General features: G+C 38.9%; 1 protein-coding gene across 1 annotated transcript in view; it reads right to left on the bottom strand.

Annotated features, from left to right (window-relative positions):
* Nucleotides 1-27449, bottom strand: part of CSMD2 (CUB and Sushi multiple domains 2) — a 974125-nt gene that overhangs the window by 145852 nt on the left and 800824 nt on the right. Inside the window, 4 exon segments of the mRNA XM_078157010.1 lie at nt 10326-10395; nt 11142-11260; nt 25171-25275; nt 25855-25951. Of these exon segments, the coding sequence (XP_078013136.1) occupies nt 10326-10395; nt 11142-11260; nt 25171-25275; nt 25855-25951 (391 nt within the window).

Raw genomic sequence — 27449 nt, forward strand, 5'->3', positions numbered from 1 at the left:
CCCCACCATGGCATATTTGACAAATGGTTATCCAGCCTCTGCCTGAAGGCTTGCAATAAGGAAGAAATTACCACCTTCTGAGGTAGCCTATTACACATTTGGACATTTCTCTCCACTTGTTATGTTTTTGTCTTGTTTCGGTTTTTTTACATAAAACCTAAATCTGTCTCTTTCCAACTTTCCTACTTTGGTCCTATTTTTGCCAACTGGGGCTAAACAGAACAAGCCTAAACTTCAACAAGACAGCTCTTCAAATATTTGAAGATAGCTATCATGTCCCTTCTGAGACTTCCTCTAGTCTTTCAACTGATGCTTATCATGTGTCATTACCATACTGGATATTCTCCAGATTAGCAATGATACTCGTAAACTGTAGTGCCCAGCTGGGTGTTGTTGGGGTGATCGCTATAGGTTAGGACTATTATAGCAATAAGTGATCCGAGCTACTCTCCTGGGAGCCCTCTCACAGACTGTTATAAACCTGGCATACACAAGTATCTCCTCTAAACAAAGGAAGAAGGGGAAAGCTTCCTCAATAGCACGTCCAGGACTTACCTTTCCTTATTCTTAAAACATGGCCATTGAGAGTAATTATTTTGCTGTTATATTAACAACTAATTATAAAATTAGGATTAAGTTTTCATTTCCTCTATTTCCTCATTCAGGAAATTGGATGTTGACCTAAACCAGTTTTGTTTTTCTCGCCAAACTGCTTTTAAGTGTTCTAAACAATTCTTGTCAAATACGGAATTTTTTCCTGTAGGTCAGTCAGCCAGTCTCTGAAAGACATAGCTGATAGAGGAGATTGTCCTAATCCTTGGGGTACATGCTCCTTGATCTTGGGCAGGACCCCATCTTAGGAGATCTTATTTCTGTTTGAAGTGCAAACAGAATCAAATGTAGGTGAATTCTTGCCCATGTCCTTGCACCCCTCCATAAGTTTAGGGTGAGCCAGCTCATGAAGGAGAAAACCAACCAGAGTGGTCTGGGTGGAGATGGATTCTTCTGTCCAAATTGCTGGAGGTGACTGAGTCTCATAATGAAGCCCTTTTCTCAGCAGGAGGAGCTGACGACTTTTTAGCCCACCCCCTCATTAATTGTTCTCCAATCAAGTTTGATTTTCACCTATTAGTGGCACCCCCTTTTTCCAAAAATATATTAAGGTTTCTAGTTTCTTAATGTCTTGGTTTTTGGTTACCAAGAGAAACCACTAACCATCAATTTGTTGATTATTAGCTAGCCTAATTAATAAATTATTAATTCCCCCAAAATTTTGTCTCTCAAGTTTTTCATTCATCACATCATCTTATTGTTCACTTAAAAAGACAAAGTTGCTTCCTCCTCTCAGCCCCCTATATCATTTGACAAAATACTTGTTCAACACTCTAATTATCTTAAAGTTAAATTATGCTAGTTCTAAAAGCAGGGCCCAGATTTCATTGGCCAAGAACTAATGCTACTAAATGTAATAACACCTCTTTCAAATCTGTGAGTGAACTACTTGGGGAGGCAGAATAGTGTAGTACAAAGAGCTCTGAACAGGAAGTTGCAGATACCGAGTTCAAATCTCAGTCCTGCCACTTAACTTGTGTGACTTTGGGCCAGTCACTTAACCTCCCTTATATCAGTTTTCTCATCTGCAAAATGAATGGGGCTGGACTAGATGACCTCTAGTTTCCTTTCCAGTACTAGATCTTTAGTGTTATGATCCTCTTTAGTAATGGTTAAAAAACAGAAAAGTAGATCAGTGAAACATATTGAACAGGCAAGAATCAGTAATAATCATACTCAAAAGCTAAATGTTTGATAAACGCAAGGACGACTTAAGTGGGAAAAATTCCCTATCTGACAAGAATTGTTTAGAACACTTAAGAGCAGTTTGGTGAGAAAAACAAAGCTGGGTTAGGTCGACATCCGGTTTTATATATTTGTGTGTTTTAATTTCTAAGCAGCTTATCAAGAAAACCCCACATTTACCACTGGATCCTATGTCCCAACCTGCCATTGTGTATGCTCCACACACAATATGATATGTTCTAAAGGCTGTTTGCCTGCCTGAGTATCACGTATACATTTCTTGGACAGGGATCCTGCCAAGTTTTGAAGAGAATTTCAAAAAAAGTTAACGGTTTGACTACTGCATACCAATCCCTCAGTTTCCAATAGACATACGACTCACAATATCAAACAGAGTTCATACTGGTATATCATATGCTTACATCATTAGTTTCTGTCAACGGAATAATTTGCCGAGCATGATGTGATTAATATTGCCCTTGAAAGCTCATCCTTTCAGGCTGCCTATGGAATCTCCCAGTGTATACACCTGGCAGTTATATCAGGAAATTGGTAAATGACAGACTTGATGATTTGGGAACGATACTTGTAGGAGGAACCTAGGCCTGAAGGCAACAAGGGACTGACAACAAAGGCTCGAAGGTGGGAGACCAATAACCAAGACACTTATATTTCAAAGAATCAGAATCACAGAATCTCAGAGTTGGAAGAGACCTCAGTAGAATCTACTCCAATCCACATATGTAAAAAAATTTCCTCATATAAAATATTTTACCAGCTGCCATCCAGCTTTGACCTGATGATAAGGCAGTGAATTCTACTTTTGGATAATTTTTTTATTTATATCAATTCCCTTTGTAACATCTACTAAATTAAAATAAGTTTATTCATTATTCTATGTGACAAATACTTGAACATAGCCAGCACATGTCCTCTCAGTCTTTTCTTCTTCAAGCTAAACATACTCAGTTCTTTCAACCAATCATGATCCTTTGTGCCAAAGCAGAAAGAATATTGCATTCAGGATCAGAAGGCCTGAAAGGATTCAGGCTTACTACTTATGTGAACTTCGGCAAATTACTTAACCTCTTTGGGACTCAGTTTTTCATTTGTAAAATGAGGTGCTGAGAATAGATTATCTCTAAGGTTGCTACCATCTTATAAACTTGATAATATTCACCATTCTGATATGGAATTACCATTAGTAGAATTTCCTAGTACACAGGTCATTACACACTATAGATGGCATATACTTAGGCTAATTAATCGTAACTTGGCATGTGAATCCACTGATTTATGAGCTATGATAATCACAGGACTGGAAGACTTACTTAATCATTCAGATTTTATACCTCAAATAGATATATTCCTCCCAATTCCCACTGAAACAACAGAGCATTCTTCAATGCAGATAGAAACAAGAGATGAGTCTAACATGCAGTAAACTTTGGATGACTAAAGCAAAAGGGGTACTACTTAATCAACTAGATGTTTGGACCAGACGACCACAATTAGGAATTAGTCAAAGATGTTTTTATACCATCTCAAGTTGGAAACTTTTATCATCAGTACCTGCAGCGGCCCCAAAAAGACAAAAGAGTGTCAACTAGGAATATTCTAAAGAACTATAGTTAGCAAAAACAGTAAAACTGGCAGTAGTTAGGTTGGTCAGTTATATGAATAAGAAAGCAGCAGTTAACTATAAATGCACTGCACTGGACTGCTATTATTATTGACATTTAGAGGTGGCAAGCAGCTGAGAGTCTTAAGGAAAAGGAAGAACTGTGGCTGCCAAGAGTTAATTAGCCTAGTCATAAATATGGAGACTTTTTATAAATGTAGTTATTTTCAGAGATTCAGATTTGACAGGCTTTTTAAAATTCAGAAAGGGTATAGTTACAATGTTTGGGATCTGTGGGAAAATTCTGATTTAATGAATCATGGGAAGATGATAAGAGAAGTGTGTTAGGTCTGATTCTACCACTCTCTAGGTGATGCAGTACAGTGTTGGATCTAGAGTCTGGAAGACTGAACTCAAAGCTGACCTCAGACACTTAACAGCTGTGTGACCCCGAGAAAGTAATTTAATTACCATCTCCTTCAGTTTCCTCATCTGTAAACTAAAGATGATAATCTACCTACCTGCCAGGGATCTGGAGAGGATAAAATGAGATACCATTTGTAAATCACTTTGCAATCCTTAAAGTGTGATATAAATGCTAGCTATTATTATTAAGAAATTATTTGTTTGAGTCTACATACCTCCCTAAATAATTTCCATCCATCAGTCCTAGTTCTACCTTCTAAAGCCAAAAAACTAACAGAAGTCTACTCCCTCAGACATATTACCATCCTTTGAAGATTTGAAGGCAGGGTAAATGTCTTATTTTCTCCCTATTAAACACTTCTAATACCTTCAATAATTCCTAATGTGAAATGATTTAGCCACATTAAGGATAAGAAGTAGATGAAAGAAAGACTAGAACTACTTGTTGAACTGATCCAACCATTCTGGAGAGCAATTTGGAATTATGCCCAAAAGGCTATAAAACTGTGCAGACCCTTTGATCTATGAATACCACTGCTAGGTCCATATCCCAAAGAGATTGAAAAAGAGAGGGATGGAAAGACCTACTTGTACAAAAATATTTATAGCAGCTCCTTTTGTGGTGGCTAAGAATTGGAAAGCAGGGGAGGCCCATAATTGGGAAATGGCTCAACAAGTTGTAGTATATGACTGTGATGGATTATTATTGTACCATAAGAAATGATGAGCAGAATGCTCCTGGAAAAATCTGGAAAGACTTATATGAAGTGATGCAAAATTAAATGAGCAGAACCAGGAGAACATTGTACACATTAACAGCAATACTGTATGATGAACTGTGAATGACTCAGCTATTTCCAGCAATTCAATGATCCAAGAAAATCCCAAAGGACTCATGATAAAAAAATCTATCTGCCTCCAGAGAAAAAAATGATATTGTCTGAATACAGACTAAAGCATACTATTTTTCTTTCTTTCTTTCTGTTCAAGTCTTCTTGTACAAAATGACAAATATGAAAATGTTTTATGTGACTATACATGTATAATCTATATTAGATTGCTTACTGTCTTAGGGAGGGAAGGATAGAATTTGGAATTGAAAACTTATAAAAATGCTAAAAATTGTTTTAACATATAATCGGTAAAAATGAAATACAATTTTTATAAAGAACTACTACTTGGGGTAGATGATATAAGAATGAGATGACAAAATTATTCAGCCCTTATTTTGCTTCTTTTCATGAGAAATGATTTGTACAAAGATACAGAAAGAATAGTTATTAAATGTACAAATTGCAGAAAACCGAACAGGATAGTTAATATAATGGATAATAGAAACAGGACTCCACAATCTATAGACAACTAGAACTAACCAAAATTAATAATATAAATTTTAATAGAGACATCTGTGGAAGTAAAGGATGGGAGAGACTTGGATTAACAAAGGATCATGATAAAAATGACTTCTTCAGCAGGTAATATTGCTTAAAGCTTTATTAGACAAACTGATGAGTTTAGGAAACAGTTTCTGCAAGACTAAGGCAGCTAGACGGTGAATTGTTTAGAACACAGGAATTAAAGTTAGAAAGATCTGAATTCAAATCGTGCATGACACTAGATGTAGGACTCTGAGCAATTCACATAACTGCCTCAGAGTTAGTTTCCTCACTTATAAAATAGGGATAATAACAGCACCTACTCTCAGGGATCAAGTGAGATAATAACTGTAAAGCACTTAGCACAGGGCTTGACACATAGTATGCACTCCATACATGCTAGCTATTAACGTAGAAGGAAGTTGTGGAAATCAAATGAGATCACACACAGAAAATGCTTTGCAAGTTGTAAAAGTCCTACATAAATGCTACCTATTACCATGAATGCATCCATAAAAAGGCATACAGAAGCAAATATATGGGGGCAGTCAGCATCGGGGTGCCTCTTGGGGTTGAGAATTTCCTGAGTATCAAAACTGGAACGTTTTTAAGCTGCTAAAGGAAGAGGAATAGGCCATTGTAAGGCTAGTTACTTACAAGTTACCTAGGTTAAGCTAACTATAGCAAAGATGATCTTATGTTTAGCTAATAGAAGACAGGTTTCAAAATGGAACTTCTTAAGTTAAACTGGCTTCTACAAAGTTGCTAAGGGCTTGCAATGAAGCTGGCAAGAAAAATAAAAGTAATGTAGTTTTAGATTTCACTAACAGAAACTTATGGAAAACAAGGGAGGTGATGCCTTCACCATTTGGGCTGGTCAGTCTAAAACTAGATTTTATATCAATAAAGTGATGATTTTGGAGTACTTAGGGTACTAAAACTAAGAACCAACATGAATACATCATCCAAATTTATCATATTAACCTTATTTTTTCTGATAAGTAATTAATCATACTAGTACATCATTATATTATATGTAAGGGACTGTGCTAAGCACTGCATAAATATTATTTCTTTGATCCTCACAACAATCCTGATAGATAGGTGCTATTATTACCCACATTTTACAGATGAGGAAGCGGAGGCAAACAGAGGTTAAGTGAATTGTCCAGGACTACACAGCTATTGAGTGTCTGAGGCCACATTTGAACTCAGGTCTTCCTGATTCCAAGCCCAGCACTCTATCCACTATAACACCTAGCTACCTTGATTTCCATGAAGCATGTGACAAAATTTCTGAGTTTACTTGTGGATAAGATGTAAAAATGTAGGTGGATTCAGTTAGATGGACACAGAACTGATTGAATGACTAGGCAAAGTGTTTGCTTTTTGTTATGTGGACATTTTCTTTTTTGAAAGAGACAGATAATGGATATTTATGTGGGAAAATCAGTTTGAGATAATTCTAAGTTTCTGAGAGAAAACAGCCCCACAGAGAAATATAATGAGAAGACCTGACTGAAAGCAGGTCAGAAGTGAGAGCAATGATCGACAGTTTCAGTTCATTGTTGCCCAACAGAAGATCTCAATATAACTATTTGTAGGATTTTGGAATTTAATGCTGGGAAATTTGGCGTCAAAAATTTGTTTTGGAACAGTGGTCATTATATATAATAGGAATGTGGATTTAAGGTAGAGTTAAAGAGGCCCTGATACAAACCTTTGAAGTCAGAGAACAGAAGCTGAAAGCATAAGTCAAATGAAAAGAGAAGACAAGAAAAGCAGCATACAGAAGGGGAAAGGCACAGAATCCGGAATAAACACAACTGAGAATAAAGAAGAGCAGCTGAAGTGAGAGCTGAGAAAAGAACTTAGAGCCTGCACTGCCCCTTTGACTAGCTGAGAGTGGATGACAGACTTTGCAACTATGAGCTAATTGGGGAGGGGGGGAGGGAATCTGATTCTGGGACCTGACTGGAGTAAAGATGAATCATCTGAAGTGGGTGAGGAGCTGGCTGGGCTTGTCAGCCTTTCTCTTTTGCACCATATACACTTTGAGGGAGGAGAAACCCCTAAGAGACATGTCTACATTGCCTTCCACTGCCCTCTTTCCCTGGAAAGGAAAAAACTCACAGCCCAAAGAGCAGATTTAAATAATTCTTCAGATTACAGGCTTAAAAGGAACTGCCTGTTACTCAATGAGTGTCATGCTGCTATTTTACTAAAAGGGCTGAACTCTGTTTCCATAGCCCAAGTTTAGTAAAGTGATTTTATCTAGCAGGACAGTGGAGAGGTCCAGAGTAGGAACAGTCACCCCCACTTGATGACATGTAGTACAGACTATTCCCTAAAGAGAACAAGGACATTAAGACCTACAAGCCAGAGTTGTGAGTTTCCCCTACACATGCCTCATTGCTAGGTTTCTGTAATTTTATGCCCACTCCTTGCAATCTACACTGGGGGTATTGGTGGACAAATATGATTCAGGTGCATGAGAGAACTGTTATATTTTTATTACTGCTGCTTTTGCTTTCCTTTAAGCAAATGTTATATTATATTATGATTGTCTTGCTTTTTCTTCTGGTATTGAATGAATATCTGTGTCAATGATGTATCACTATGACTGATTTATGTAAATGGGAAGCACACCAATAGGGATTCATGATTTATAGTTATAATAGTAGGAGAGTGTATCCCTCTCACAGGAGAGTTATTCTTCATACTCTAAGAACTGAGTGGTAAATACCTGGTTGGTCATAACCACTTCTACCCCCAGAAAAACTCTCCAGGTCAGCTAATCTGAGTTCAGATTTCTGTGAGCCAGTCCAGAGAGAGGAAGGGAGGTTGATTAATGCTGGTACCACACATCTTCTACAATTTGAGCTAAAGAATATTCACTAATGGTTTGATGTCAACTTCAGAGAGGCTTTTAAAAGAACTTCTCAATGATTTCTACTTGGCCTTGTACAGTTTCAACATTTTCAAAAATGACTTTAGTGACATCATAAATGGCATGCTTGTCAAGCTCACAGAAGAACCAAAGATGAATAAGAGAGCTAACATATTAGATGACAGAATCAAGAAATGTGATATAAGATGTAAGGTAAAATCTAATAAGGATAAAGGTAAATTTCAACATTGGGCTTCAAATAATCAGTTTCACAAGTACAGGGCTGGACTCCTCCAAGAAGGTCATTAGACAACATTTCCTGTAAAAAAAAATCTTAGGAGAGTTAGTGAACTTGAAGTTTAAAATGAATTAAAGGTGGAATGGAAGCCAAAAAGCTAATGTCAGTCTAGGTTAAAAAGAGAAGCATGGTGTCCAGAATGAGGAAAGTGGTGGTTTCATTGTGTTCTGCCCTAATCAAATCACATTAGAAATACTACGGTCAATTCTTTGTGCTACAGGTAAGGAAAGACACTGAAAAGCACTGCAATGCATACAAAGAAGAGAAACCAACATTTTGGGAGTGGGGTGGGCCTAGGGACAATACAAGATAAGATTATATTAAAGAACTGGAGATTAGTAAAACCAAGAGAACGGAAACACCATAGCTGATTGTGAAGGGCTAACATGGGAGAGAGACTAGATTTGACTGGCTTTGCTCTCACTGGGCAGAATAAGCAGCTATGGGTGAATACTGCAGAGGCATATCTCTACTTGATATGAGGAAGAACTTCCTAACAAAAAGAGCTTCCTCAAAATGGCCAGCATCCACTTTGGGCAGTCATGTGTCTCCCACTTTGGAAGTTTTCAAGCAGAGGCTGGATGAAACCCATGTTGGGAGATAAGTTGCCATTATCTTCACAGGGATCTTTTTGCTTGTGCTCATCATGGGCACAGTGATGATCAAGAATACCATGAAATGAGGTTTCTTGTTGCCTTTGGATATCTAATGAAACCAACTCTGCCAATTCTTTTATTTATTTTTACAAGAAAGTGTGAGTTGTGTTTCCATTTAGCTGCTACCTCTTTGTATGTCTAATACTCCTAGTATTATATAAACTTGATAGTTAGACAAAGATTTAGAGATTACCAGGAGTTAATGTTTATAAAAAGTAAGAACTATGTGATACCTCAGATGCCTATATTTAAGGACTTTCTAGCTTATTAGAGCCTGCTACATCTGTGCTGTACCAGTTTAGGGGGAGAACTTAGGATAACCTGCATATTGGAATGAAGCACTGGACTAGGACTTTGGAGCAAACCTTCTTTAACCTGGTGATTCTGGATGGATGTTACCAAGATGACTGTACTGAGTGCTAAAGGTCGCAGTCAAAAACTATGGATTAACACAGCAATACCACTTCTACGTCTGTATCCCAAAGAGATCAGAGAAATGGGAAAAAGACACATGTACAAAAAAATATTTATAAGAGCTCTTTTTATGGTGGCAAAGAATTGGAAATTGAGGGGATGCCTACCAATTGGGGAATGGCTGAACAAGTTGCAGTATATGAATGTAATGGAATACTACCGTGCTACGATGAGCAAGCAGACTTCAAAAAAACCTGGAAAGAATTACACCAACTGATGCAGAGTGAAATGAGCAGAACCAGGAGAACATTGTACACAGTAACACTGTGCAATGACTGACTTGATAGACTTAGCTCTTCTCAGCAATGCAAGGATCTAAGGCAACTCCAAAAGACTCACAATGGAGATTGCTATCCACATCCAGAGAAAGAACTATGGAGTCTGAATGCAGATCGAAGCATATTATTTGCTCTCCTTCTCCTTTGCTGTTTTGTTTTATTGATTTATTCTCGTGGTTCCTCCCATTAGTTCTAATTGTTCTTTATATCATGACTAATGGGAAAACATTCTTAATCTGAATATATAATTAGAGCCTGTATCAAATTGCATGTCATCTTGGGGTAGGGGGAGAAGGATGGGAGGGGGAGAAAATTTACAACTCAAAATCTTACGGAAGTGAATGTTGAAAACTAAAAATAAATTAATTATCAAAAAAACTATCAGATTAGAACAAAATATAAAGATCAAAGTATTCTCTGAACTGACGCTGAAGCCAACCAATATTTCATTTGATTCAATTTACCAGTGAATAATCCATCACAAAATTTAAATATCCAAATTGTCTTACCTATACAGAGTGGAGGTGGGTAATTCCATCGCCGCACAGTTCCTGGCATGCAGGAAATATGAGAGTGGCCCTAGAAGAAGAGAAACACAGACTGAAGGGTTACTTAATAACTTCAGATTTAGTCCCAGAAGGAATCTTGAATAACACCTAATCTATCCCTTTCATTTTAAAAAAGAAACAGGTCCTTTGTCTAAGATCACACAGAGACTAAGTAGTAAAGTTGAGCTTTTTTTTGGATCCTGATATTTCTAAGTACCACAATCCTATAATCCAGGATTGCAAAAGAGAATAGATGGGTCTTATTTTAGGGGGAAAGATAGGGGGAGTGAGAGAGAGAGAGAGAGAGAAAGAGGGAGACAGAGAGAGTGAGAGACAGAGACACAGAAACATAGTGAGAAACAGAGAGAGAGAGAGAGAGAGAGAGAAAGAAGATTCAAATTAACAAGAAATAAATGAGGGAGATAGTGATTAGTTGATAATAACCATTACAAAAAGGACACTCCCTTTTTCTGAAGGATTCACTGACACGTCCTTTTAATTAGCAAGTTCTCCCAGGATCTTTAAATGAAGATCTTGTATACAAACAGGATTTTCAGAGCCTGGAAAAGGCAATATTGAACACAAAGGAATAAAACTGTAATAGTAGAATTTTAATCACTGGGGACAGGTGTATAAGGGAGATAATTTTGGGCAGGTTTACTCAAATTATACTCAGTAAACCTATTCTGCCTCTGTGGAAGGCTGAGCCTGTACACATCTCTCATGTAAAGTGTAGCAGTAAGAGGTCCCTGTTCTGGACATGTAGCATAGCAATACCTGGAGTGCATATCCGGGTTCACACTGAAAAGAGACCACATCATTCACTAGGTATCTCTCTCCAATCTTCATCCCATTACTGGGCACAGTGGGTTCTGGACAGCTAGACAAGCCCACAGCTAAAGAGAAAGAAAGAAAGAAGAACCCAGTAGGGCCGAGGCCCCAGGGAATACATTAGAATGATCACATTGGCTCAGAGTAGGTACCTAAATGAAGGGGAATGAACTAAGCTCAGGAAGTAGGAAGGCTCTGGCCCAAAGGAAAGTGTGACTGTTGAGACAGTGCAGAGGGAACAAAATGTCTTATAGCCATACTCTCTCCTCTCTTAGCCTCCGACTAAAGTCAAGGTTGACAACCTTTTAAATAATATTCAGTAATCCCCAAATGGATCACTGGAGGAGACGTGGTAGGAACTCTACCACATGAACTAAAAGATTCCTTCCTCTTTCCCAAGAGATTCCCATCACTTCCCACTTGAACTCTTGCCTTTCTTCCTCTTTCATCAATTTCCGCCATCCCCTACCTCCTTAATTCTCTTTTATTCACCAATTCTCCCAGGACATTACTCTAATGCCAAAGGGATTGGGAAAGAAAAGGGATAGAGGGAAGGAATAAAGGAATAAGAAGGAAAGGAGAGAAACAATAAAGAACTGGCTTCACCAGTGGATCAGAAGAAGTGGGCTACCTTCTTACTACCATCTAAGAGGCCTAGAATCTTCCCACTGTCTTTTAATTATAAAAAAAAAATCATAATTGTACAGATCTTTACTATTTCCTCAATTGTTCTTATTTTACTTGCACAATAATACTATAAAATAAGCAAAACGATGATTATTATCTCTATCTTTCAAATAAGGAAATTGAGACTTAGGAGGTTAAGTGAATTGTCAAGCTCACAAAGATAGTAAATGGCAGAACCAAGTGAACTCAGGTCATCTGACTGCTAGGCTAGAGACTGTCTACCTTAACATAACATACTACGCCACCTGACGTGTTAAATCTGTGCATCACATTGTTTCATTTCTCCTGAATCCTTACCATGAGGGAAAACCTTTTCTGATAAAACTCATTGACTCCTACCTCACATACCTTACCAACTTTCCCTTTAAATCTCCATTGGATATTTAGGAGGTCAAGCCCTTATCACCTCACACCAGGATCATGTTATGCCAGGTTCCTAAGTGGTCTCCCTACCTTTAGTCTTCCCCTCACCTTGAATACCATCTTCATATGCACAAGGCACCAAGTTTAACAAGTCAGCTAAAAAGAAATCCTTAATGGCTTTGTACTGTATCAAATCTAAAACTGACATCCTAGAATTCAAAGACACCTATAATCTGTCAACACACAAACCTTCTGGCCACACCTACCATGCACCAATTCATATTCTCCGTTCCAGGGAGTCTTGTTTCCTTGTTAACACTTGAAAACCAGTCCCCCTAAAATGTCGCTCTCTGAACTAAATATAAAACTTCAAATGTAGTCAGATCAGGGTAGAGTGTAGTGAGATTGTTAACCTCCTTTATTCGTTACATTCTGCCTCTCAATTCAGTCTAGAATAGTATTATTTTTTCCAGTCATTATATCATTATATATATATTATATAGCTTGCAGTCTACCAAACCCCATATCTTTTATAGAAACTGTTCTCTAGCCAAAAGTTTACAATCTTTGATTTGTGACACTGAATTTTTAACATGTGTCAAACTTCTATTTACTTTTAGCAAAGTCTTGTTTGATTTTAGCTCATCCTTCTAGTCCTGAGGTGTCAAACATGTAAAAGATGTTTGCACCTAGTGACCCTCTAGGTGCAAGACCAGATTAAAATATAATTAAGAAATATTTAACAAAATAAATAGAAATACAATACAACATAGGTAATGTTAATATATTGTTTTCTAAGTCAATAAGCAACTTACTGTCCCCCTTTTCTATTTGAGTTTGCCACCATTGTTCTAGCCTACAGAAATCTTTTCGAATCCTGTCACTCAGTGTTTTAGCTATCCTTTCCATCACTGTAACATCTGTATACTTGAAAAGTATTATTTTTTTTTCTTAATGCAAGTCATCAGTCAAAGTTTTGTACGCTTGAGATGAGGACAAATCTCTCGGCCATGCTTTTCTCCAAGCTGTCACCAAGTAATTAAACTCTACTCTTCAGTCATTCTATCAGTTTCTAGCTATGCTTAATTTTGCCCCATCTTTGCATCTTGTCCACAGGTATACTGTGAAAGATGTCAAAAACTCTGACGAAACCAATACATCCTGTCTATGACATTTCTCTAAGCTACAAGTCTACTACTGTCAAAAAGGAAATGAGATTGTTCTAGAATGTCTTGCTTTTAATGAAGCCATACTGGCTAGGGTTCCCTCACCTTTAAATAAACCTTCATCTGACACTGACATTCTCTCATGCTGTCATCTTATATATCTTCTTCCTTTCACAGCCAAACGTTTATACTCTTTGCAACAATCTCCTCACTTTCCAAAGACTTAACAATCTCCTCACTTTCCAAAGACTTCTCAATCATAGTAATCTAACTTTTGGCTCCTTTCTTTCCCCCTCCACTTAACTGAAACTGTCATTGTCCACAATGATCTCTTTTTTAATTTTTTTATTAAAAATCACTCATTTTCTTTTTCCTCTCTCTATCCCCTAGTGAAAAAGAAAAAAAAACTTGTAACAAATGTGCATAATCAAGCAAAACAGATTTCCACAATGGCCATGTCCAAAAATGTACATCTCATTCTTAATAACCAATGCACTCCATTCTCGTAAACTAGTCATTCTCTTAGTGCTCAGCCTCCTGAACTTCTCTGCAGCTTCTGACACTGTTAACCAACTCCTTTCCTAGAATATTCACCTCCCATGGCTTCCATGACAATGCTTTTCTTTTGTTCTCTTCCTACCTCTATGACCCTTCTTTTTAATCTCCTTTGCTAAAACATCATGATCCTACTACCCAATACATGTGTGTGGCTCCCAAATCTCTGTCCTTAGCCTTCTCCCTATACTCTTTCCTCCAGCTAGCTCATCAGCTCCCATGGGTTTAATTGTCATCTTAAGACCTTGAGCGTATATTTATATCACTTCTTCTGACCTTCTGACTACTATGTGAGTGCTTATCTTGTATGAGTTCTTTGAGGCTACATGGCCAGCCCATCAAAATTGAACTCTCTGCAGTAGAACTTGAATGCTTGGCAGTTTAGTTTGAGAAAGGACCTCTGTGTCTGGTACCTAATGTTACCAGGTGATCTTTAGAATCTTCTTAAGAATTCAAATGGAAGAGATTCAGTTTCTTGGCATGGTAATGGTAGACTGTCCAGATTTCACAGACATACAACAATGAGGTCAGCACAGCTTTGTAGACCTTCAGTTTGGTAGGCAGTCTAATACCTGTTCTCTCCCACACTTTCCTTCAGAGCTTCCCAAATGCTGAGTTAGCTCTGGCAATGGATGTGTCAACCTCATCATCTATGTGTACGTTTCTGGAAAGTGTACTCCTTAATTGGTTGATCTTTCATCTGGAAGATGGTCATCAACCTGAGAGCCAGTGTGGCTTCAGAAAGGACCAAGGAACAGCAAATTTGGTGTTTGCTGCCTGATAACTCCAGGAGAAATGCCAGGAGCAGAACAGAAGTCCGTACATGTTTGTAGATTTGACCGAGAGCTTTGAAACTGTCAGTCATGAGGACTTATGGAAAATCATCTTTGGTTGCCTGGAGAAGCTCATCAGCATTGTACATCAATTTCATGACTGCATGCTTGCCTGGGTTCTGGATAATGGACAATACTCATGCTTTCCCAGTCACCAATGGAGTGAAACAAGGCTGTGTGTTTGCTCCCATGCATGATGCTTTCAGCCATGTTGTCAAAAGCCTTCAATGAGGACCAACACAGCATAAAGGTCAGCTACCGCACTAATGGTAAATTCTTCAACTTGAAAAGGCTAAAAGCCAAGACCAAAGTGGAGGGAGTGCTGGTGCATGATTTTCTGTTTGCAGATGATTGTGCACTCAATGCAGCCTCTGAAGTTGAGATGCAAAAAAGTATGGATTAGTTCTCTGCTGCTCATCCTAATTTTGGTCTAACAATTAACACCAAGAAAACAAAGGTGCTCCATCAGCCACCACAACACCACCCATATTGGAACCACTGGCTACAGCAAATGGAGAAGTGTTGAATGCTGTGAATAAGTTTGCTTACCTTGGTAGTGTATTTTCCAGGGATGTACACATTGATAATGAGGTTGATGCATGCATTGCCTGAAGCAGCTCATTGTTTAGGAGGCTCCAAAGGAAAGTGTGAGAGAGAAGAGGTATTAGACTGACTACCAAACTGAAGGTCTATAGAGCTGCTATGCTGACCTCATTATTGTAAGCCTGTGAAACCTGGACAGTATACCAGTGCCATGGCAGGAAACTGAATGGCTTCCATTTGAATTGTCTTAGGAAGATTCTGAAGATCACCTGGCAGGATAAGATACCAGACACTGAGGTCCTTTCTCAAACTAAACTACCAAGCATTCAAACTCTGCTGCAGAGAGTGCAACTCTGATGGACTGGACACATAGTTTGAATGCAAAATTGCAGAAATGCAAAAAATATGCTTGCCAAAAAGACTGGTTTTATAGAGAACTCACACAGGGCAAGTGCTCACATGGTGGTCAGAAGAAGAGATACAAGGACACTCTCAAGGTCTCTCTTAAGAACTATGGAATTGACTGTGTGACATGGGATACACTGTCACAGGACCACTCAGCATGGTGTGTCCTCATCAGAAAAGGTGCTGTGCTCTATGAACAAACCAGAACTGCAGTAGCTCAAAAGAAATGCAAGATTCACAGTTTTAGAGATTCCATCCCAAATGTTCTCATGGACTATTTATGCCTGACCTATGGTAGACGTTCCAAGCTTGTGTTGGTCTGATCAGCCACAATCAGACTCTATGTCTAGCATAGTGATGTCATTTTGTTTCTTTTTGAGGACAAAGGACAACAACCAACCGTCATCTCTATGCACAAGACTTCCAAATCTATATCCAAAATTAATCTCTCTCCTGAACTCCAATCCTTTATTACCTATTGCCTGCTAGATAACTCTATCTGAATTTCTGCAGGAGTCTCAGAAACAACATACTCACAATGGAAATTGTATTTCTTCCAAAACCCATCACTCCTCCAAATTTCCCCATTTCTGCTGATTATACCAGTATCCATTCAGTCACCAAGGCTCCCAAGCCTAGAATCATCCTTGGCTGTTCCCTATCCTTCAAACCCTTTACATAATCAACCACTGGCTAAGTCTCAGTCATCCTGCCTGCCTTTCCACAAGTGGCCTCCCAGGTTTGGAATGCCCTTCCTCTTTGCATCTGCACAGAATCCTGAGCTTTTTTCAAAGCACAGCTCAGAGGCTACCTTTTGTATAAGACTGTTCCTGACCCCAGCCATTATTAGCACTCTTTCTTTCCCTTGATATGACTTTGAATTCATTTGTATATACTTTGATTAATTTACTTCTTCATTTGCTAGAGCCTCCGTTGTCCCCTTTTTTTGCCTAGCATAGTGCATTGCATATAGTAGGCATTTACTGAATTTTTGTTGAAATGAATTGAAGCACATTGCTTCCATTCTGAAGTGCTCACAAGCCATTCATTTAATAATACGTTGAAGAATTTTGCCAGGAATTGTCAGTAAGATCACTGGCCTAGAGTTTGTAGACTACTCCACAACACTTGCCTTTCTGCAGCCCTGTGGCTCATTTACATCTTCCTGGAATCTTTTGCATCTCTTAAGTGTTTTCAGTAACCTGTACTCTCTCCAGGCCAGGCTATCTTAACACACTGAAGTTTGAAATCTGTGTGGTTCCTTGGAAAAACAAAGAAGGGGTATAAGAAAGTGATGATGTAGTAGAGAGACCACTGGACTGGGAACAAGACGACCTGGGTTCTATCAATGGCCTCTAACTACGCTGTGCAGCCCTGGTTATGTCACAACCTCGAACCTCTGGGTCAGCATCTATAAAATAAGGAATTTGGGCTACATGATCTGTAGCTCAAAAAAATCCTATGATTCTATATCTCCTAAAAGGTAGTGTAATGGATCCAGATATTTCTAAAAATAAAGCCACACCTCGCTCATCATCCTACTTGTCTTTAAGCCATAAATAAATAAAAATTCCCTCTACCCCTGGCATCCTTTATGATACTAAAGATGAGAAGATGAAATAACACAGATAGCCTTTCCAACATTTCCTTTTCTCAAAGAACTTAAAATTGTGTAAAACTGATTCACAGAAGGCATCAGTTCAAACAGACTTTACCTAAACCCATAAAGCTGACAGGTGATTCCAGGCTACATCATGGCATAATTGTCCCTCCATCTTTTGTAGCTTACTACCTGGCCACCAAACCTCTTTCCAGCTTTGCAGCCCAGAGTCTCTTCCCATCTCTGATTGTGGAAATAGCACATTTGTCCCTGACATTTTCCTCTGAAGAGAAGTTTTGAATAGCAAAATCATATGCCTGAAAGCCAAGCCTTTGGTTGGATTTTTGCCCAAAATTTGAACATTGAACATAAGCCCTGGAGCCCCTCAGACATCAGAGTTTCACAATGTAATAAATAACCCTTACTGAAATTAAGACATTCAGTCCCAGCTGCCATCTCCTGCCTCCCCCTAGAAGCAGATGACAACTCTGCATGCCCTTTGTATGATAGTGAATGCTGTAAGCTCTGTAACAGTGTTTTTTATCAGATGCACCTTATAACTAGATAAGAAACTCTAAAAGGAAAGGAGAGAGAAAGATAAAGGGAAAAAAAGTACAAAGAAAGAATAATTCTAACATTTCTTTCCCTGAACAACCTAATTTTAAGTCAAATTATAGAACTAAGGGAAGGTTAATTTAATTTATCCCTTTTAGAGATCTATTCTTACATTCCTTTCACCCTTTTCAACTCACAATTTCATGTGAGTACAAGTAATACTCATAACTTGTCTTAGTTTTAATACATCTCAATAACCTCTTGTCTCTACAATTACAGGGAACTTTCATATTTCCCTTTAGTGGACTATCCATAATGTCTTTGTAGATTATCCACTGCGATATTTGCCATGATCCTTGGCCACCTTCTCCTAATCCTTATTTAAATTCACTGGGAAAAAAATGACTTAAATAATGGATTAAAAATATGCAATAAAAAAGTAAATTTATTACCAACTCCCAAATAATTTAATATTTACTACAGAGGCAAATCTGAATGCCTTGTTTCCTTTCCTCTTTTGGACTGTTAATGCCATGGGTTCACCAGACCTTTTAGGTGGATGACAGTTGTCTTTAATATAGAACTAGTTTTGCTCTTCAGCAACAAACATCACAGCTTTAAGTCCAAATTTCTCGCAGTCCCCAGAACACCAACAGAGCCCAAGAGAAGATGTTGTTTGCAACTGTTTTATGCTTTCTCTAATTCCTAGTTCCTTTTCTTTCTATATGGGCAGCTATCATAAAGAAGTGTTCTTCAGCCTCATTCAAAGGGCTCAGACACAGAGGCCAACCCTCCAGATTCCCTCCTTTCTCCAAAATCAAAGCTCTATAGGTTCATGGTTCCCTCAGAAGTGACCTTGGTGCTCCAGAGCATCAAGAACATGTGTATCTGAGTGAGAGAGATCAGAGCATGACCTCTCCAGGAGAAAGCAGTGACACCAAATAGCTTCACTCTGACGACTAGATACTAAGCCTTCTTTGATTCTGTAGCAGGCTAGGCTGAGGTCAGAGAAAAAAGCCTGAATTGACACAACATCAGGAAAACAACAGCTAGGTAAACAAAAAGCAGAAGTCAGGCTGTTCCATTCAGATTAGATAAATAAGCATCACAGCTGTTTCCAGTCGCTTCCCTCAAGCAATCTTATCCTTGGGGCCAAACTATGAAGCCAACTTCAAAAGTCACTAGGCCCTAGGAAAAAGATCATAAAGAATGTTCCCCTACCTTTTCCCCAATCTTATCCCCAACTCACTTCCTTTAGGGGGAATCCCTTATGTGGTTGACAGAAAATGACAATGTCTGGATTGCTATTGAGGAAGGGGGGCATTAACAAGGTTCCCCTTCCTCACATGCTGGAAGCTGCGGAACCCGAGATCCCTAACATCCAACTAAAAAGTGATAGAATTTAAGTTCCTTGACAGCCTGTACCATTTCTAATCTTTATATTTCCATGGCTGAGCACAGTGCCTTGAATATTGAAATTATATAACAAATGATACTTAAATTGAAATTTTAATTTGTAACCTTATATTACTAGCTACCAACTGTGTGGGGCAAAAGGGGTTAGCCCAAGAATGAGTGAGAAGCCTCATATTACAAAGTGTCTTTGAAGTAGAGAGAGAGAGAGAAAAAGAGAGAAAGAGAGGGAGTAGGAGAGGAAGAGGGAGAGGGAGAAAGTGTGTGTGTGTTTGTCTGTCCATTGGGTGGGCAGGGGCAAGATGAAGTACCTCCTCATATTTCCTGGGATTTGGGACAGATTTTACTGGCATACTCTTCTATTTGACAGCTGATTAATGCCCAATACACCATTTCAATGGAATGTACTATTTCAATTTCGTAAGATGCAAAAAGAAAGTGAGCTTGGAGGATGGGGGTACCTTAGACTGGTATTTTCCAATGTTTTAAAAGTCAGTAATATACCAAGAGGGTCATTTCTGCTGTCTCTGTTGTCTGCTCACTTGTTTATCTATAGTCCTTTACTTCAAACATATTAAGAATATTAAAGGTGATGACTGATTGAATTAATCAAGCACCCCATCCTATTTGAAGTAATTAATATATTATAGCTCATATATCTTTCTCAGGTAAGAACATCTCTGCTGAATCAGTCAATCAAAGGCAGTAAACTAAGGTGTGGACCTGTCACCCCAGTGGTTCTATACAACTCTAAGACAATTAAGAACAAAGCATGTGTCTGGCAACTTTGCAAGTTAGAAACTCCAGCCAAGTCCCTTTTTCTGAGAGAAAATTGGGGGTGGGTGGGTTAGAAGAGTGAGAGAGGCCTGGAGCCTTTTGTCTCTCTGCCCCCTCAAACTTGACCACTGGAGTTGGAACTTCTTGTGGGAAGTCTGCATCCCAGCATTCTAGCCCCATTCCAGGAATGGCAATGACTGACATCAGGAACCCACTGAGGAAAGGCACTTTCAGGTTTCTATGAAGAGTCCAGCAGAAAGCTAAATCATGCCTATGAAGAATTTCATAAGCACTTCATGAAAGGAAAACAAGACTTTAAATAATCAGGATCTGTGAGTTTACCCTTTTGCTTCATGAGTTCTATAAAACTGAGTCCACTTTCTGCTGGATTCTGAATGTATTTGTGGGAGAATGTGCCACAGACTCTTGTGAGAAATGTTTTAGTACTCAGTGTTTTTACTACACCACCTTAGTTAACGACAGTTTCTAAAAGTTAATTAAATTTGTGGTGTTGAACCTCAATGAGGGAAGCACACCAATGAAGGAGTCAGTAAGTTATAGCAGTAGAAAAATACTACCCACCTCATCAGGGTCCCCTGGAGTCTTAAGGGTAGAAACAAACAGTAAATACCCTCTGGAGAACCAGCCCCTGCCAGAGCAAACAAGGGTTTCTGAAGCAGCCCCAGAGCTATACTACATTAGTAACACAGTAAGGAAAATTAATGTTGAACTATATTATTTATTAGCAATATTTCTATGTGAATCTATCCATTTCCTCAGACCCCTAACCTCTGGAGGTCAGGCAGTTTTCTTAAGGGCCCTAATGGAATGAGATAATTACTCCCAGCCCCTAAGGCATCTACTTGGGCAGGGACCCAGGCTTTGGTTTACCCTGTAAAACAGGAGCCTGCCAGAACTAGCTTTTCTCCCAAGGATATGTCCCTTTGCCCTTGCTTTTCCTTACTTGTCACCTCCCCCCAATGATGAAATAATAGGGAGGAGCTAAGAACACTTAGACCACCTCCTCATTAAAATGTCCATCAATCAGAGTTACCTTACATTTTCCCAGGGAGGTCCAAATGATGTACCATTGCTAATTAGAAGGAAGACACACGAGGTATAAAAACAGCTATTGGCCCATGCTCTGGATCCTTTGGCACAAATGGAGGCTGCTTGTCCCTGGTAACAAAGCATATCTCAGTAAAAGAAATTGCCTAAGTCTGCCCTTTGTTAAATTCTGGCCACCACAACTGTAAAGTGGCCCAATACAGAGGCTGAGAAGCACTCTTAGCAACCCTATCATTCTATGGCCTGGGGAAAAGAGGAAATTTAAGAAGACAATCATTGAGCCTTGGCAAAGGACTGAATGACAGGAACGTTGTAAGCTTTCTGAACCCTAAGGATGACTGGTGAAAAAAACTTATCCTCTCTTTCTCTCTCTCTTTCTCTTTTTATCACAGACAAGCTGTTTATACTTTCATGTGATGCTACACATTCAAGAAGGTTCAAGAAGGAAAGATGTTAAAGCCTTGAAGTTTGAGAAGCATGGCCATGGCAGTCAGAAACTTCACAATGATGCCAAATCCGTGTCTTCCAGAATATCTTTTTCAAGTGGGTACAGAGAAAACCCTACATCCTGTAAAGAAAAGGAAACTAAGAACCAATAACCAACTCAAGGTACTCCAATCAGGCTGGAAAACAAGCAGGGGATTCAATCATACTCAACTACTAGCATTTTGTTCAGTCAGATCTTAGAAGTCTTGGTTAATGAGAATTACTAAAGGGAATGAGACACAGATTGTCCAAACCTCTGCCACAGGACCTAGAAAGAGAGAAGAGTGAGGAGGCAGAACTGGGGCTTGTTAATTGGAGTTGCCAAATATTAGGAGGTTAATATACAGACAAGAAAAGGAAGAAATGAAGGACAAAAGAGAATTCATATATAATAGAGCCTCAAGAAAAAAAAGTAAAAAAATACAAAAAACTAAAGCCAAATTATTTGATTATGAAACCATGTGCTATCAAATTTAAGAAAATCAAATGTCAATTTCACGTGTATTTTTAAGTAAACAGCAAGACTGCAAGAAAAAGTCATCTGCTAAATCTGGAGCACAGATTATCAACCTTTGTATGGCACTGACTCCACTGGCAGCCTAATAAAAGCTTATGGACAATGGCTCAGAATAATGTTTTGAAATGCATAAATACAAAAGATTACCCAGAAAACCAATTATATTGAAATGTAGTTATCAAAAAAAATTTTTTTTAAGTTCATGGACCCCAGGTTAAGAATTCTTTATCTAGAGGAAGGATGTAGTAATAAGCCTATGTTGAAGTAGAAAAGGAGACCCTGTTTTATCCTGACTGGACACTTGATCATATAAGGGAAGGGATGGAGCTTTAATACATTGTGGACATGATAACAAGGGACCTCAAATTCTTCTTGCAGATTTGGCTGTGGTTTGGTGAAGTTGGAAGGCTGAGTCAAGGTGACCATGACAATAAATGCCCATAAGATAAGGTACTTTGAGTGACAGATAGACAGTGTATTTATTAAGCTTTCTCTATGTTCCAGGCACTAAGAGAAATTCTGGGACTACAAATACAAGCAAAAAAGATAGTCCTTATCCTCAAGGAGATTACATTTTAAAAAAAGATAATGTGAAGAGGAGCTGGGAAGAGGGGAGGCGAGGAGGGAAGAAATCAGCGTGGGGAACAGCTGCTGACAAGGAAGTTACATCCAGAGAGTGGGAGGAGAGCAAGAGTCAAGTGAATTTGGCCTGGGAGTTTAATGAAAAGGTATTTCCGAGACAAGCATTCACTAATCAGAAGAAATAAGTCCCGCTTTTCACCCAGAGGGAAAGAGACAAACCCCTCGTTCAACTGTAGCCTCTGTCCTACCTTATACCAAATAGTCCTCACTACTTTAAGACAAATTTTACTGAGTGAGACTGAGACTTACTTATTATAATGGCCATAGATGACTGCTATAAATGATGTATATCATATGGTAGCTTCCTGTTTTAATGAATGAGTCTTTCTAACGAAGTCTTAAGCCAGTTGTTTTTATTTTTATCTTAAAGAAAGAATATAAGTGCTGTCAATACATAAATATAATGATTTTAAAATGGAAAAAAATCTTTAAAAATAATTATTTAAAATCTGTCTTACATTTGTCAAAAAATAATAACTTTTTGCATTAATTTCCCCTCATGAATTACAAAATTGATTTGAGGACGCTTCATTCTGCTTGTCCCAGACACCAAAATACAGATTTACATTGTATGGCAGAAATAAGTCTAGATTTGAGTCCAAACATGTGGGTTATAGTTTTACCTCTGGCACTAATTTTCTGTGTGATTTTGACAAAGTCTCTTATTTCCCTGAGCTTCAGCTTCCTTATCTAACATGAGGGTAGGACCAGATGACATGCATGGCTTTGACTAGCTATGACTGGATTCTATAAAACAACATGTTCACAGTGTTGCTCTCTTGCTCAAAGGCCTGCAGGACTTCCAGAGTACTGACATCTTCTGCCAGTACCACTCTCCAACACAAGACCTGAGCCCCGACTTTGAGCAAGGAAGTCCAAAAGAAGTATACCCACAGTCTGGAAATTAGTAAACACATAAGGGGCCTCACATAAGGCTGGAGAATATCTGCATGCCTTTATATGCTGACACCTAAGGTTCTTGGTAATATAATGATTACTTCATGAGTGAAAGAGTCAAACATAAATGTCCCACCTCTACATTTTAAGAATTCCAAAATCCTCTTATCTGACTATAACTTATTGACTTTTTACCTCTCCTTCTGCCTTTCCTTACAAAATCTTATTCTCCATCTCTACCTTGACACCCTCCAACTCCTTGAGCCCTCAGTTTTCTTCCACATCATCTCCCTTGTACTCCTCATCTCCCCAACTTGACCCCATGAGGAACCAATTCAATTATATATTGTTTTCTTCTCTTGACTCCCTTTCTCTCTTATCACATCACCAATTGTGGCTTGCCAAGCTTCAACATTGAATCACTGCTACCATCTGCTGCCATCACTCCTACACACATGAAGCTGAATGAAGCACTGAGCTCACTCTGATACCTGGCCTCTCACCTACTGGAGCTACTTGTTATACTCCTCAATCTTTGCTTATCTTAGCTTGTCTAGTATAGCCTACTGTCTGATTCTTCAAGCCTACCCTGAAGCCAGTGTCCAGCAGTCCCACTCACCAAGCCTGAACACTGTGCTCTATGTCTGTACCCTTACCACTTACCTACTTGATTTCAAACTTGTATTATTCCATAGTTCTCATTCCATAAAGAGACTGTGAGCTTCCTGAGGACAAGGGCCATAGCTCATATTTTCCTTGTATGCCTAAAGCATAAGGTTGGTTTCAATACTGACTGTCTTAACATTAGACATTAAAGAAAGGAGGAAAGGGAGAAGGAAGAATGAGAAAGCAGGAAGGAATGGTGAGGGTTTTCTTTTTTCTTATATAGAGAAGAAAATGGAGGTTTAGCAAAGGGATGAGTTATGAAGTCCTCTGCCAACCATCCCACATTCTTTTAACTTGGTTGGGGAGATACTAATACCAATGGAAAATGGAGTTTCATGCACTGTTGAAATAAAATTAAGTGATAATGTCAAATTTCATCCCAGAATCAGGGACTGCAAAGTGGAGAGACAACCAGGAAGAAATCAGGAAGACCTAGATTCAAGTCTTATCTCAGACACATAAAGGCTGTGTAACCCTGGGCATGTCACTTAACCTTTAATTTCCTTAGGCAACTCTACACATGTTGAGTTGTAGGTGCTGATGTGCATTGGTAGGCATATTTTCCTTATGGGGAGCTCCCTACACCAATAACATCACAAGTCTAATATCCTCTCAGCCCTAAAATCCTAAAACCAAATTTTCTGTGGTCAACCCTAGAGATCAGGGCAGACATAAGAGAAAGCGGCAATGGAACAATCTGCATAGAACACAGGCAATCAGTAAGACATATAAATGGGAAAGACCACACCAACTTCCACCATGCACAGAGATGGTAGGAGACCTACAAAAGCGGGCAGCTCACTTTTATACTCCAGGTGGAAGCCAGCAGCAGACACACTGATGTCTGAGTAGAAATGCAGGTAGAGGTGATTGGATGTGCTGTTCAGAAGGGCAGGCACTGTTGTTCCTATGAAAAAGAAATCCCAAAAGTACTTACGTTAAGCTTCCCTCCCTCCACATCTCCTCTACTTGGCTCTCAGACCTTAATCCTAGAACCCTGCTCTAAATCACCAGTAATAATTTGTCAGTTTTGTCTTGTTCTCAGTCCCCAAAAGACCTCCAGATGCCAAAGCATCAGTCAGTATTGGGTTGGGAAAAGCTCACTGGAAACTTCTCTTTAGCTATCTGCAGAGTATTTGCCTACTCCAACCAGAGAAGTGCAAATAATGATCACCAGGTGAATTTCTAACAAGACTGGTGAGTTTAGTTGCTGTCCAACCCCTCCTGTTGGTCTTCAGCTGAATAATATGAGACCTGAAAGTTTTATACTATAGAAAATGACAACATTATTTGAGGGAACTATTTGAGGGAAAGTGTAGAAAGTCAATATAGGTCACCCTGCCTCTGTAAATGAACTGCTAATGTTGAGTTTGGGGATCCTAATTGTTTAGCTTTATAGACTGCGATTAGTTTTGCACTCAATCCAAAAATTTCTACCAACTCTCAAAGCTGGCCTTTCTCGCCCTTCCCCCAAAGGTCCTCTTACCTGAGAAGCTCCCCAGCATTGTCACAGTGTTGTCTGCACCATCAAAAACCTCAAGAGAATCCCAATTCTGTTCAGTAACAAAACTGATGACTTGAATCTAGAAAAGCCAAAGGAGAAATTTTTCATTGCCCCAGCCTAAGGGTGGTAGTCAGAGATACAATACCAGGTCCTTAAAAACTCATGTAACATTGGTGTTTGTTTTTAAATTAATAAGACAGCTCATTTCTCCCAGACATTTTATCAAGAGTCTCATTATCTTTAAAACATATATACATTCTTCATTTCGCAGATGGAAACCATGATTTAAGTTGTATGCATATCTTTTGGTTACTTATTGTGAATTCCTTTCTCCCCACATTCTGCCACTGTCTTCAATCTGTAAAGTGACCTTTTGGAAAAGGGAGTAGGAACCTGACTGATCAAGCAGGGAGATGTGAACACAAAGGACACTTAGGGGAAAAAAAAAAGTAGGTTTTAAAAAGTGGCAAAGAGATTAAGGAACCAATGGCTATTTACAACTATTAGCCCAAAAAAGTTTTCCATTGCTTTCTTACTGATTTATTAAAGATAATTCTTTGCTGGACTGTGAAGCAGGGTAGGTGAGAACTTTCTTGGGCTTAGCTGGATCAGAATACGTAGAGGAAACCTAGACTGTCCAGGAGCACCAGGAGGAAATGGATATCAGCAACTCCCCTGTGGAGGATATGAGTTATCAAAAAAATTTTTTTTTAAATTAGCTCAGAAAATAGGTCTGTGAAACAGATCATTGGCATTGTCTTCCTACCATCTCGAAGGGCTCTTTTATAGAAAGGACTCAAACACAATGAACCTTGATTCTGAAACTCTTCTGAGGTTTCCATACACTTCAGGTTTCCCATCCAGCTCACCATCCACAAGCCCAAGTCCATGCTATCCTCAGCAACTCCCTTCTACTTCTGCTCTTAAGAAGTTTGGGAATGAGGAGAGGTCTAGCCTAATCTGTACTTGACCAAGAAGCATGACCCTCTAAAATATCTCCACAGTAAGTGTTCATCCAGCCTTCACTTAAAGGCTTCTTGTAAAGAGGACTCTCCTACCTCCCAAGGCAATCCATTCTCCTTTAGAATAATTCTAACTTAGATAAGTTATTCCTTATATTAAGCCAAAATCTGCTCCCTCACAGTTTATCCTTCTGCCCCCTGGAGCCAAACAAATTCAATACTTCATGAAAGCCCTTTAAATATTTGAAGCTGGTTATTATGTCATACCCAAACGCCTCTCTTCTACAGACTAAACTTCAAGTAAGACTCATAGATGTTTGGTCTTAAGACTCAACTGGGATATTGGCTAGCTTATCAACACTCGTCCTAAAATGTAGCACCTAAACCTGAACATGTTACTCCAGATGTGGTCTAACAAAGGCAGAGAGCAACAGGTCTGTCATTTTCCTTACTCTGTACACTTGTTCAGTCCTTTCAGTTGAGTCCAACTCTTCATGACCTCATTTGGGGTTTTCTTGGCAAAGATACTGGAGTGGTTTGCCATTTCCTTCTCCAAATCATTTCACAGATGTGGAAACTCATGCAATAGGGTTAAGTGACTTGCCTAGGGTCACA

This window comes from Phascolarctos cinereus, unplaced genomic scaffold (genome assembly GCF_003287225.1).
Source record: "Phascolarctos cinereus isolate Bilbo 61053 unplaced genomic scaffold, phaCin_HiC Scaffold_726;HRSCAF=1367, whole genome shotgun sequence".
Classification (NCBI taxonomy): Eukaryota; Metazoa; Chordata; class Mammalia; order Diprotodontia; family Phascolarctidae; genus Phascolarctos; species Phascolarctos cinereus.